Source organism: Spinacia oleracea, chromosome 5, assembly GCF_020520425.1.
Source record: "Spinacia oleracea cultivar Varoflay chromosome 5, BTI_SOV_V1, whole genome shotgun sequence".
Taxonomy (NCBI): domain Eukaryota; kingdom Viridiplantae; phylum Streptophyta; class Magnoliopsida; order Caryophyllales; family Amaranthaceae; genus Spinacia; species Spinacia oleracea.
Window position 1 is genome coordinate 94586216 of NC_079491.1, and position 15013 is coordinate 94601228.

General features: G+C 40.1%; 1 protein-coding gene across 1 annotated transcript; it reads left to right on the top strand.

The window, feature by feature from the left end:
* Positions 1 to 1063: 1063 nt before the first annotated feature.
* Positions 1064 to 2808, top strand: LOC110795951 (uncharacterized). The gene is made up of 4 exons (XM_022000988.2): positions 1064 to 1792; positions 1878 to 2019; positions 2152 to 2481; positions 2672 to 2808. Exons 1-4 carry the CDS (start codon positions 1064 to 1066, stop codon positions 2806 to 2808), a joined length of 1338 nt encoding a protein of 445 aa, XP_021856680.1.
* The last annotated feature ends 12205 nt before the right edge of the window (positions 2809 to 15013 follow it).

The following is a 15013-nucleotide window of genomic DNA, read 5'->3' on the forward strand; positions in this document are numbered from 1 at the left end:
CTCACCGCGCGTCTCTCAAGATCAGTCATTGAGCTAGGGAAATTCATCATCGCCCAATCCATCATCACCCAAATTCGCGCGCAGTTCATCGTCTGGTTCATCATTGCCCAAACACACCATTGAAAGATAATTAATCATACGTTTTTTTTTATGGATTATTGAATTTATATGTTGTGAAAATTATTGAATTCATATGATTAATTGGGCGTTTTATTTTTATTTGAAGTATTAATCTTAGAAATCTCATTTATTTGTGTTTATGTTATTATTTTTGGTCTTTTGTCAGAATTGACTTTTTTTTGGATTATTGAATTCATATGTTTTAAAATTATTGAATTTATATGATTAAGTTGGTTTTTTTTTGGTAGTAATAAGGGAATGGATTAAAATAGAACAGTAAGCAGGTTCATACACTGCCATTAGGGGGTTTTAAATTGGACGTTTTTTCAATCATAAAATATTCAATTCATATGTCGGGGGAGGGGGGAAGGAACGTTTATGGGAGTGAAGTTATGTTGGTGACTTTTAGTTGGAGTGGGATATGATTTTGGTACGGAGTTGAAATAATTTGGTTATAGAAAATATTGTGTCACAGGAGTATGAAAAAGAATTGTGAATTGAGTTTCAACTTTCAAGCATGTGCATGATTATTGATAGATTATGTATATAATTAAGTATTACTAAGTTGTTTTCTATTAAGATTAATGTTTAATTTGAAATCATGATGAGATTAGATTAGTGTAGGATTACATTGGAGTTTTTAATTTGTTGAAAGGTGAATTTGATGAGATTATATGAATACTTAGTAAATGATTGTCCTAGTTGTAGGCTGATATTGTCAGCACCGATTTCCAATTGTTACTGGAGAGATAGTTTAATATTTGACATAAGGCGACATTTTAGGCCTTATGGACAATCTGGAGAGTGGTGTTTTATATGTTGTGATATTACAAGCTATAGTGTTATTTCCAATTAAAAAGATTACAATGCATGATTTTATTTGAGTTAGTAAATGTGTATACATAGTTGAAATTAATATATATGACATATTCATTGGTTAGATATGGACAAAAGTTGGATTTCACGTAAGCGTACTACCCCTGATTTTGGTCAAGGGGTTGAGGAGTTCATTCGTATTGTACTTACACGTAAAAAGGAAGGAGAAAAAATGTGTTGTCCTTGTAAGAGTTGTGGTAATATGCATAAGGTGTCTACAGAAGATGAATTACGAGATCATATTTTTTGGAATGGTTTTTCCAAAAATTATAATGATTGGATATGGCATGGTGAATGGGAAACGGGTACTGAGAATCATAGCTACGAAGACCATGCAAAGGACTTAAATACTCACCATGGTAATGAAAATGAGGTGCTTGATGAGGTGTTTGATGAGATGTTTCATGATACAGAGGATGATCTCACAGAGGGGCCACCTATTGACGAAAGTTTGTTGACTAATGCCGAGACACCTTTGTATCCAGGGTGCAGTAAGTACACTCGATTCACAAGTTCACTAGAATTATTTGAACTGAAAGCGGAAGCCCGGTGGACTGATTATCATTACTCAAAATTGATGGCAAAATTTAAAGATATGTTTCCCAAAGGTAACACGCTTCCGAGTTCTAAGGAGATGTTGTGTCCGATGGGTTTGGATGCTGAGAAAATACATGCTTGCCCTAATGATTGCGTATTGTATCGAAAGGATTATAATGATTTGCATGAATGTCCAACTTGTTGGACATCGCGATATAAGGTGAAGAGAAACGGTAAAAACACCAATGAACCTGCTAAGGTAATGTGGTACGTACCTGTATTGCCTAGGCTCAAACGCTTGTTCGCTAATGCTAAAGATGTAGAGAATTTGACATGGCATGCAGGCGGGGGAAAAAAAAGATGGGATGCTTCGGCATGCTGCTGATTCCCCTCAATGGAAACATATTGATACTACTTTTCCGAATTTTAGTCGTGAAGCGAGGAATTTAAGGCTAGGCTTATGTACAGATGGAATCAACCCATTTGGTAACATGAGTAGTCAGCATAGCACTTGGCCAGTTCTGTTGGTGAATTACAATTTACCACCTTGGATGAAGCGCAAATACATTATGTTGTGAATTTTGATATCTGGGCCTAAACAACCTGGAAATGACATAGATGTGTACTTGGCACCAGTGATTGAGGATTTGAAGAAGTTGTGGGATGAAGGTGAGCGTGTGTATGATGAATATCGTAAGGAAACATTTACTTTGCGTGTTATGCTCTTCTGCACAATTAATGACTTTCTTGCGTATGGGAATTTAACTGGCAATATTTTCAAGGGATACAAAGCTTGTCCGATTTGTGAAGAGGATACCAAAGCTGTTCAATTGAGGAGCAGTAAGAAGGTTGTATACCCATTTCAACGAGTATTTCTACCTCACAATCACCCTTATCGTTGGCTTCGCAAGGATTTTAATGGAAATCCAGAACATAGATCTCCTACGAGTAAAGGACATCAATTGTGTTTTCGGCAAACCCTACAAGTCTCTTGGTGACAAGTTATGTTATAAAAAGAGGTATGCATTTTTTATCTTTCAATATTGGGAACATCTTAGTGTAAGGCATTGTATTGATGTGATGCATGTTGAGAGAAATGTATTAGATAGTTTGATCGGAACGATTTTGAACATGCCAGGGAAGACTAAAGATGGAAAGAAGGCTAGAAATGACATGGTCAAGATGGGAATACGCCTTGAATTGAAACCTACAAAAAAGGGAAAGCGATATTACCTACCTCCAGCTTGTTATACTTTATCGAATAAGGAGAAATAAGTATTATGCGAGTCCTTACATAATGTGAAAGTTCCATCTGGATATTCGTTGAACATTCGAAACCTTGTGTCATTGAAAGATTTGAAATTAGTTGCATTGAAGTCTCATGATTGTCATTCTTTAATGCAAGAGATATTGCCGATTGCAATTAGGTCGATTTTACCCGAACAAGTACGACAAGCTATAATCAGACTTTGTTTGTTTTTCAAAGCTATATGTTCGCGGGTACTTGATCCTGGTAAATTAGACTCTTAGCAATCACAACTCATTGTCACATTGTGTCATCTTGAGATGTATTTTCCGCCCTCCTTTTTCGACATCATGGTGCATCTGGTTGTTCATTTGGTGAGAGAGATCAAACTTTGTGGGCCGGTGTATTTAAGGTACATGTATCCATTTGAGCGTAATATGGGTGATTTGAAAGGTTATGTGAGGAATCGATCTGGTCCAGAAGGCAGCATAGTTGAGGGATATCTAACTGATGAGGTCCTTAGATATTGCAACGAGCATTTGGAAGAGTTAGAAACACTAGGACTTCCAAAGCCTCGTCACAATGAGGAGAGAGTACAAGGTATTGGTACAGTTGGTCGTAAAGTGCTACACTTACGTCGTGAAATAGTTGATCAAGCTTACCTCTACATCTTACAACAAATTGATGAGGTGCAACCATATTTTGCAGAACATATGAATCTGATTAGGCAGGAATATCATGGCAAAGGTGAAATTTTTTTTAGATACGAACACAATCGATCTTTCATCAGATGGTTCCAAGAGAAAGTGGATCATGATTTAAAAAAATACCAAATGATGTTAGTGAAGACATTAGATTGTTAGCATTTGGTCCAGATGCAAATGTTGTATCCCAAAAAGGTTATGATATAAATGGATATTGTTTTAACACTAAGAGGAGGGATGCTAGTAGTACTACGTAGAATAGTGGTGTTTCTTTAGTGGCATCAGCTTTACATTTTTCTAGTGCCAAGGATAATAGTCCGCAGCATGCAAAGATGAAATATTATGGCTTGATTGAGGATATCTTTGAACTTGATTTCGTTTAGTTTAGGGTGCCTGTATTTAACTGCAACTAGGTGGATATAGGAAAAGGTCAGGCCCGGCCCTGAGGGGTGAAATGAGGGGAGACCGCCCTGGGCCCCCGAAAGTAAGGGGCCTCGAAAATGAAGTCTAGTTATATTATATATAAAACAAAACTGCATAAGTAAATGAAACATTTAACTGCTGAGTTGGTTGTAAAGGTTCCGATAAAACCCGGGTGCCTGAGTTCGAAACCCCTTCGATCGAACTTTCCTTAGCCACGAGCAAATATACCAACTCTACATGATCTAGAGCTTGCTCAATCTCTAGTTCACTAGCCAACATGGTGAGATTCGCCTTCTATTTTTGTTGCATACTTATGGATCGTTCACGCTTGTGATGACATAGGCTTTAGCACAATCTTCTTGCCTTTGTCTCTCAAGTCATACTCGTTGCTTCTCCCCTTGTGAACCACGTCCCTGTCAAACTGCCAAGGACAACCCAACAAAATATAACAAGCATCCATAGGAATAACATCACAAAGAATATCATCCACATAAGAACCGATAATCAAACCAACCCTTCCTTGTTTTGACACCTTCTCACTATTACCATCATCGAGCCAATGGAGTGCGTATGGCCTATGATGGGCTGTAGTGATTAAGCCTTATTTCAAAACCATCTCACAAGAAACAACATTCGTGCAACTCCCCCCATCAACAATCACACTACACCACTTATCTTTCACTAGACATTTAGTATGAAATAACTGATCTCGTTGGTCTGAATCAGTAGATGCAATTTGGGTCTGTAGAGCTCTAAGAACTAGATTTGTGTCATAAGCTGGAGCCTCATACCCCTCCTCCTCTTCATCGCCACTCTCATGAATCACAAATACGTCCCCCAACCTATTCTCCTCTTCAAACAACTCCTCACGGCATTCAACAGCTTCTCTCAAGGTCAATACCCGTTTATTTGGACACACATTTTGATATTGTCCAAACCCTTGACACTTAAAAACAACGCACCTTGGACAAACTTGGTTATTCGGTTGAGTTAACTAATTTTTGGGCAGCCGTAGAATTACTTGACTCTACGGTACTAGGTAATGTGTTTGGTTTCAAAATAGGTTCAGATTTAGACCAAGACTTGGCCTTACCATCCATACTTGATCCTCCCCCATATTTTGCTTTCCCTTGGTTTTCCAATTTTAAACAAAGTCCACAAAGAGTATCAAAATCAGAATATGGAAAAATCTAGACAGTTTTTGTTCCTCAATCTCCTCAATTTCCCCCACTAAGGACAACTTTTCAAACTCATCAATATTCAGCCACACTCATTTCCCTTGCCTCAATTCATCAATTTTTCGATAAGTTGTTATTCTATGAGGTGTTGGCACATACCTTTTACGTAGCTTACATTTTAAAGACTCCCAAGAGGTGATTTCCTCCTTCCCATCACGAATTCTCTTGGATTTCATTCCTTCGAACCACAATGAAGCTCCTCGTCCTAGCTTCAATATGTCATACTTACCATGCTTCTCATCATCAATGTCCTTGAAATCGAACATTCGCTCTATCTTGCGCTCCCATTCCAAATAAGCTTCCGGATCTGTTCCACCAAAAAATTCAGGAAGTTCCGTGACTTTGAATTCATCCACAACCCGTAGTGAGTCACGTCTAGGATGCCTTCAAATCCCCCATCTCGAACGCTCTTCAAGGCTTCTTGGAGATGTTGTGGAAAGTCAGGGTCGTCAAAATCCATTTTAGCTCGTAAGAATCACGAACAACAGCTCTAATACCACAAATGATACGAGTTTAAAAAGTCGTTATATGAGTAAGGATAGTTTTTAACAAGCTAGACCTATAGCTCGTCAAACGTGATTGAAAGGCAAGACCTATTGACTCACAATCGGCTCTTTGAGTAGGAAACACGTCTAAAACAAAGAAAAGGTTGAATTATAATCTATAATTCAAAGCTTACTGAAAACAAGTGTTTATTCTTCAAAATTGGTTGTTTTATTTTATTCAACAAGCTGGCTATAAATAGCCTAAACACTAAGCTAAAAACCGGTGGTTACAAGAGCTTTAAACAGCCATTTAAAAGCCATTTAAGAGCCTTTAAAACCGGTGGTTACAAAGCTCTAAAAGCCTCCTAATTCAGTCACCAATTTCGAGGTTACAAAGGCTTAAAACCCTCCTTACAAACAGCAATATTTAAAGCTAAGTACAAGACTGAATTTGAATTGGATTAAAACAATTGTTCCCTTATTAAACTGAATTAAACGAAAACAAATAAAGATAAGCTTAAACGAACAATGAAACGCACTTGATTAAACGGACCATCAAACGCACTTGATTAAACGGACCATCAAACGGACTTCATTAAACGAACCATCAAACGACTCACTCAATCCAAGTCAGCATGCACACAAAATGAGCCATCGAACCTAAATCAGCTTTGGTTCCAATTGTGAGCATAAGACCGTCACCTTGACGATCACCTTCATCCATGGCCGTATCATCCCTCCCCCTTTAAAAGGAATTGACCTCAATTCAGCAAGGCGCGCCATCATCATCAAGATAGGGTGAGAGGTCACCTACAATGAAAGTAGCATGGGAACCATAATCTCCCGGAAGCTCGATCTTGTAAGCATTATTATTCACACGTGCAACCACCTTGTAAGGACCTTCAGCCCTAGGCATAAGCTTGTTTTTGTGTTTGCTTGGAAAATGCTCTTTCCTCAAAGGAACCCAAACCAAATGACCTTCGACAAACACTCGACTTGCGATTTTTTTTGATTTCTGTTTATAAGAGGTGTTGTGGGAGTTTTTCCAATGGTTGATGACGAGGAGGTATCCGGTTCCACGTAGAGTCGAGTCCAGTCCACGTCAGACGGCTTTCTTGCAAAACAAGAATATTCCAGTGGGAATATTCCCTCCGATGCTTAAGTAAGATTAGGGTTTTTAGGAAGAAGTTCTTAGTAAAAAGAAAGCATTAAATATCTGAAATTGAGGGGTGTTTCTCTATCTAGGAACTTGTGTCAATTCCTTGGGAATTGAGTGTGTTTATAGTCTCCCCCCTTTTGGGGGAAACTTACTTACGAACCCTCGTAACAACGTTCCCAAGGTTCGATTTGTAACATCCGTTTTCCCATCAGTTTGAGGGTGATGTGAAGTGCTAAACAACAATTTGGTTCCCACCTTTCTCCACAATGTATTCCAAAAGTAACTCAAAAATTTGAATCACGATCCGAAACAATAGTCTTGGGAATTCCAAGCAAACGAACAATCTCTTTATAATACAAATCAGCCACATTACAAGCATCATCCGTTTTGTGACAAGCAACAAAGTGAGCCATCTTGGAAAATCTATCAACAACGACCATGATAGCATCCTTACCTCTTTGAGTACGAGGCAAAGCCACTATAAAATCCATAGAAACATCTTCCCAAGGACGAACCGGAACTGGTAACGATGAGTACAAACCGGGCTTGAAAGAACTCTTGGCCATATGACAAGTCACGCACTTACCCACAATGTTCGTAACATCGCCCAACATATTAGGCCAAAAGAAATTCTCCCTCAATATCTCCAAGGTCTTAGCTATGCCAAAGTGACCAGCCAACCCTCCACCATGAGCCTCGCAAACCAGTAGCTCACGAATTGAGTGCTTGGGAATACAAAGACGATTGCCTTTGAAAAGAAACCCATCTTGCAACATGTACTCTCCATAGGCACCATCTGCACATTTCTCAAATGCAACTCCAAGTTCACCATCAGTCTTTCAAGGTCTCAAACCCCAATAGATGAACATCAAGTGTAGCAAGCAAAGTATATCTCCGTGATAATGCATCAGCCACCACATTTCTCTTACCATCTTTGTACTTCGAAGAAAAATGAAAGGATTGCAAGAACTCAACCCCTTTAGCATGCCTTGGACTCAATTTTTGTTGCCCATTAATATACTTCAAAGATTCATGGTCAGAATGCAAGACAAAGTGACTAGAACGCAAATAATGACTCCAATGATCCAAATCTCTAACAATGGCATAGAACTCTTTATCATAAGTGCAATAATTCAAACGAACACCCCCTAACATTTCCAAAAAATAAGCAATGGGACGCTTACCTTGGATCAAAACAACACCAATTCCCACACCACTAGCATCACACTCGACTTCGAAAGGTTGAGAAAAATCCGGCAACACCAAAAATAGGAGCAGCACACAAGCGCTCCTTAATTACATCAAATGACTTTTTAGCTTCCTCTCCCCATACAAACGCACCTTTCTTCTAACAACTAGTAATAGGACTAGTAATGGTACTGAAATCATGAATAAAACGTCTATAAAATGAAGCAAGACCATGAAATGAACGCACCATGAATAACATCAAAAAGAATCTTATCCACATACGAACCCATAGTTAACTCAACCTTTACTTGTTTCGACACCTTCACACTATTACCTTATGTGAGGAGGTCGAAAAAGCACGAGGCTAATGCGTGACCTCGTCCCTCGTGGGCGCGACGTTGTCAGATCAAGTGTTATTGGATTTCCTGTGAGTTTACACCCAATCGACTAGTAATATAGGAGTCACCATTCAGTTTTTAACGACAATGAGAAAAACTGATAAAACCCGGTTATCGTGACATAAAGGGAGTGCAATTATATTCATCCACGACGGCCATAGGTTCCCTTGTGATCCCTGGTGTGGGGATCGCTCAACGTACACCCGCAGGGCAGAGATTGATAGTTCGGGGGACTGTAGCTACCGAGAGGAGTGCTCATCGATAATACTCCAGAGGCAGGTTATCCTTACTAGCTCAGCATAAATAATTGAAGGGACATGCGTTAAACTATTAAACTATTCTTAATTGATTTTAGCAATATGCAACACATAACACTAAATCGATCGTGATTATCTTATTTAGATTGATTTAAGGTACCTAGCATGATAATTCAATTGTCCAAGGTATTATCTTATTAGGCGTGATAGATCAATGAAATTAATAGTTTGACAATTTTATAAAAGGGTGATGAAAGCGATTAAATCATATGAGGGACACATTACAACGCACCCTTGAGAGGTGCGTTGTGGTTCTCAGAAAACTAACCACTTGGCTTTGCTATTTCTCCTTTTATTTAACGAATCTCGGGTTTCTAAGCAATGTTCCAGTATTTAGGCTTAATTCATCAAGCTACAAGGGGCAGGACGCGTTCTGTTCGACTTTCGGGTCGATTGCGACAGAACGCCGGATCAATTTCGCAGCGTGAGGCTTAGGCTTAAGGCTAGAGTCAATATTCAGGTTAGGGAATTGTGTGTTTCACGTCGGTTTTAGGCTGTATTTATAAGAAAAGAGTGTGTGGAAAGATAGATTTTAAGATACGAATCCAAAAAGAATCCGGAGATAAAACGACCCCAGGCATTTTCGGCGCCCAGGGCTGGGCGCCAAAGATTTCAGCGCCCAGATCCAGGCGTTGAAAATGGGATCTGGGCCGAGTTCTTTGTCAGATTTGGACTCTTAGAATACGGAGCTTTTGAGATTTATCCGAGTATTTTAGTGCGTATTAACTTATGACGGAATGCGTCTGAGCCCGTTACGAACTCTAGGTTCGTTAGGAATTTAATTAATACGTAACTCTTATTTTCGAATTATACCAGGAATGCAAATTCTATCTCTTTTATGATTTATGTTGGAGTGCAACACCTATTTCTGACAGGTTTCTATCTTTTATGACTTTGCCACTTTTAACAACTACCTTTTTACGGCAGTTACTTTTCTTAGCAGGTTTCTATAAATAGTAGCTTTGGCTGAAATGAAAGGGTGATTGAGATTCGTTATTTTGTAAGAGATGCGTTGCCAAGTGGAGATTTATGTTCTCATCATCGAACCTTCCTTTCGGGAATGGGGACAAAAGTAGGTGTCTACAGTTAGCCCCCACTTTGACTGAGTCTCGAGACGAGACGATGGTCAAAGTACTAGACGGAGTGCGTCATACAAGCCATGGCGTATGTGACCTGTTCTGCGAGGGTCTCACGAGCCCCCGAGTGATAACATGTGACTTAAGGGTCATCACTTAAAGTGTTAACACATTCCTCACGCGTCATTGGAATTTGTTAACTGATAGTATAGAAACTTCCTCACTTTGTCATTGGAAGTATCTAAAGATGTTTTCGAAATCAAAGCTATAAAGTGTAACTAGGCCTGGCCAAGCCCAATCACGAGGTAAAACTTTTTTTAAAGATTCTCATTTTCAGGGTTAGCTAAACGAGAAAACCCACTTGTTTTTATAGGACGTAAAACGAAGGAAAATCGAGCACATCGTTCTTTTTTGGAAAAACGGAAAACCAATCATTTGATTTTTGGAAAAGGGAAACCATCCTTTGATTTTTGGAAAAGGATAAACCAGGAAAAGTTATCGCTGCAGCGACTAAGGACCTGCGCGGTTAGTGGCCAGACCCCGCCCGCTGAAGGTGGGCGAGCCTGTCCGCTGAGGGTGGACGCCCCGTCCGATTGAAGTGAACGAATATGTTTTGATGTTTTGAAAATAAGGACCTACGCGGTTTGTGACGTAGACCCCGCTGGCTAAAGATGGCGAGCCTGTTTTTGTTTTTGAAGATTTTATTTTGTTTTCATTTTCGAAAACCGAGGACCTGCGCGGTTAGTGACTCAGACCCCGCCCGCCGAAGGTGGGCGAGCCCTGTCCGCTAAGGGTGGACGCCCCGCCCGCTGGAGGTGAGCGAACCTGAATTCGTCTTTTCGATTTGGGATTCGCGTGGTACGTGCCGCGATCTTGCCCGATTGAGGTGGGCAAGTCCCTATTTCATTTGTTCTTGTGATTTCTTTTGAGAATTTCTTTTTATTCATTCTTTTAAGAGCGAATTCTTTCGAGGGATGCTCGGATTTAGTTGCAAACTGAATGTGGGTTGACAACGTGCTTAGACGGACCATTGTCTCGTGGTCATCATCTTTCATGGTTTTGAGCTAGTCTTTACGGCTCAATTTTGCCACTACCTGGGTCCTTGATTAGGGGACTATGTATAAGTATCAACGACGACCTTTGTCTTGAGGTCGTAATCCAGGTTTATCTTTTGAGATTATCCAAATCACAGGACTTCGTACAGCGTAGTCTGGGAATATTGTTTTAACTTTGCATACTCTCTTTTGAAATATATATTCTCTTTCGAGCCCCCAAGCATTTGTACTTGGTGGTCGTTCTTTGCCAAGAGAAGTGCGTATTTTATAACGTCCTTAATCGTGTTTGGGACCGTGCTCGTATGTGCGAGCGATCATTGTATTGGTATGCTACTTTGATGAAGTCGTGGAGTGCGACTTCATTTTCCGGGCGACAAAGTTTTGCTTCATTTTTCAATAATTGATACATCGAGCTTACTTTGTCCCTGATAGATCTTTTTTGACAAATAAACGCTTTTTAATTTGAGAAACCAACGACTTGACTTTTTTGTTTTTTGTGTTTCGAAAAATGACCTTGATTTTTATTTTTTCTATATTGCCTTGAAAAAATGTACACATATTTTTTCCTTGAGAGGAGTCTAAGTTTCGACAAGCTTTAACATTTATTTTCACTTATTCGGGTTCTAAAGGTGCTTTGGGCTTGATCTTGAATACAGCAGGGCTCGTGTCCACTAACACGGTTTTAAGTCCTTTCCTGCTCCGCGTTTTGAAGGATTCGGGCCTTGGGCTACATTTCCGGCGCCCCTGGCCAGGCGTTAAAGATTTGGGCGCCCAGCCTTGGGCGTTGGAAATGCCATTTTGGCAGTTTTTTTTGTTCTGGATTTCTTAACGCGTTTCCGAATGGGATTAGGATGTCACTTGATGCTTTCGTGTATATATAGGGCTTAAGTACGTCTTCCACTCTCAATCTTCCTCTCTTTTGCAATTGCTTAGCTTTTATTCTTCCCTGCTTTTGCCATGTCGATTCCTCCCTTCTCCCTCCAACGAGCTGTTAGGCGCTGGCTAAGAGCCCTTAATCCCACAGAAAATGCTTTGTTGAAAGGATACCACTTAGAGGCATTCTTAGGCTTACAACAAATTAATATTGATTATAATTTTCTGTATGCGGCCCTGAACTTTTGGGATTCTGATCACCACGTTTTTGTCTTTCGGGGCAATGAAGTATGACCTTTGCCAGATGAATTTGCCGCGATCCTTGGTTATCCTACCAATGCTACTCCTGCTACCCCTGGCACTGTTGAAGAGGGTAAAACAACTATAGGGGCTTTCCTAGGACTAGATGCTAACATGCTCGCTGAGATCGTTGTGGGTGATAAGGTTAATTTGGCAAAGCTTGTAAAACATCACTTTAGACCTAGTAAAAATATGACCGAACAGAAATTGAATATTCGAGCATTTGTATTCTGCTTGTTGAACCACTATTTACTGTCGAATAACAATGGCGAGTTCGGTGACATAAGGTTGATCCCCTTGATCAGCCAGATGGAGAGGTTCTATTCCATTATGCCGTTGGTTGTTGCCGAGACCTTACTGAGCGCGGATGAGTTAAAAAAGGATGCCAAGTCTGAAATTTTTAAGGGGAGCCCCCTATCGCTGCAGGTAATCGATCGTTTATTCGCACATATTTTTTATTCTTTTCTTTTTTCGTTTGCCTCGACAGCCCCCTGCCTGGAGCTGATTTTCAGCGCCCAGAGCTGGGCGTCGGAATTTCTGGCGCCTGGTCCTGGGCGTTGAAAGTGCGTCCCAGAAGGACTTTCGTTTATTATTATTTTTCTGATCGTACCTGTTTTTTTGCAGATTTGGCTCATGGAACGACTTAGGCTTCTAGAAGCTCTTGCCGATCCTAAACATTATCGCCCTATAGCCTTGGGTAACCGAAAGTATCTGCACCAAGGCCAGGACGAGGCCGAGTGGGCCTCCTATTTCACTCATGGCATATGCTCTATTAAGTGGGTGGTACCGTGGTGGGGTTTGACTAATATGACGGGGGGTTCCGAGGTGTTAGTTTATGTTTATTTGTTGGGGATGTCTCGGCCCGTTTATAGGTTTCCTTACCGAGTCATGCGATAATACGGCTTAAGGCAAACTATCCCGTTTTCCGATACGGTACCACCTAAAGTAGCGGTCTTTTCACAAGCACGGGTTCAAGCGTGGGCTAAGTATTATGGTGGCCTCCCGCGTTGGACCGTGGCTAGAGATGGCTTTGTGGGTCTTTCCGAAAACTACAAGTTGTGGATGAGTTCCGATGATAAGGCCGTGAGAACAAAGGCTCGAAATGAAGAGCAGGCTGAGCTTTTGATACCTCGAGGTAGGGCTAAATATGAGAGCCGTGATCTTGCTAATCCTCGCGACCATGGTATGAAGACTCTAAAAGCTCGTCCTGATCGAAAGCGAAAGGAAATTCCTCCCCGTTCTAGTTCTAGGCCTAAAAAGTTTCCTAACATGAAGGGGCCTGCCGTTCACAGAAGAAATGCAAGCTCTCGCCGAGATCGTCGCCGGAATAATGTATGGGTTAGGAAAGTTCAGCCCCTAGTAGAACCAGTGGCTAATCCAATTGATGTTGATAATCCTTCCCCTACCATTGTTTGTGCCCTTGAGGCCGAGCGGGCTATAGCTGTTCAAACTGAAAATGTTTCTGAGGCCTTGGCATCCTTGGAAGTTAGTGTCAAGGAGCCTGTTCTTATGGAGATTGATATAGGGGCAGCGCAGAAGCCTGTGGAGGTGGACCCTGCGAACGTTGCCCTCTACAAAACTTTATTTGATGATCCGGAAGAACTCGAGTAGTGTAGTTATTGTTAGGGTGTAGGTGCCCTTTATTTAATTCAGTTGTGTTTGTTTTTCATTCCTTAGCACTTTTTGTTTTTTCCTTCTTATTATTTTTAAACATTAATAAAGGCGTAATTTTATTTTTCTTGTTTTCGTTTTGCTTCTCAAATTTTTTTTTTTTTTTTTTCTCATTTCCAACACTTATGCACATTTTATTTTTTATTTGATTGGACCGAATCCATAAATAGGATTGCCTACGTATCCTTGTTAAATAACTTTAACTTAGAATCAGGTCGCTCGTAGTTCTAGCTAGAATAAATTCTAGGATGCCGCATTTGATAAGTATGTTATGAGATGGAAACATATTATTTGAAACGGTAAAATAAGTGAAGTTTATTAATTTTTTTTTTTAATCTGCTGCTTTGCCGTAAAACAAAAATTTGTTTTATTTTTTTGAGTACAGTATTTTGCACATCATTTTTTCATGTGTTTTTTTGTGGTACGTATATCTAAATACGTGAATACGTGCTGTACCCCCCCCCCCCAAGTGTTAGTTATTTTTCCGTGTATGTGCGGATTAAATGATGAGCACTTCTAGGCAAAATTTGGCAACCAGAAAGATCCAGCGCCCAGGCTGGGGCGTTAAAGATTTCGGCGCCCAGCTCTGGGCGTTGAAAATGATTCCTGGGGAGATTTCTTGGCGCGTTGCTTCACATGTTCTTGCATTTATTTCTTTTTCTTTGTTTCATTTTACTTTTTATTCGTCATAAATCAATTTTGACGCTATTTCGGAAGCTTTTTGGACTGTTAGCGTTAGACGCATTTTCGTCTGGATTAATTTTCTCTATTCGTGACTCGAAACGGCTTTGAAAATGGAGTTAGGGTGCGGAAGATATGAAGATCTTTGCCTAGGCTTTTTTGGTGGGTTGAGGTGCGTGTTGTTAATGATGTGGATGATGGGGTTATGTTTTTTTTTGAGCAACATTTGCATTGTTTGGATTTGATTTCTTTTGGTTTCTTTGGGTTACACGGGTTTGACCTTTATGTCTTGGAAATATGAAGGGGATGGTGTGGTTTATTTTGTGGATTTTCGGGAATTGGTTTTGATGTCACGATTCAAGACCGAGTGGGCCTCGCTATTGGGCCTACAGTGGGCCGCTTCCTTGTATTTTTTGATTTACAAGTATGATTAGTGCTTATTTAGTGTTAAAATAATATTTTAGGAGAAATTTTACGCCTTTATTTGGAAAGTAAGGAAAACACACTAAAATAAATTAATCAATATTCTAAGGGTTCTTAGGACCATATCTAGAGCTTTATTTTTTCTATCATCTAAAGAACTACTAGGAGTTTTGCTAAAGTGCTCTCTACGGCTCAGGCCTTGGGTTTAGTCTCGTAGAACCTTGGTCCGTCGCCTGTACTCAT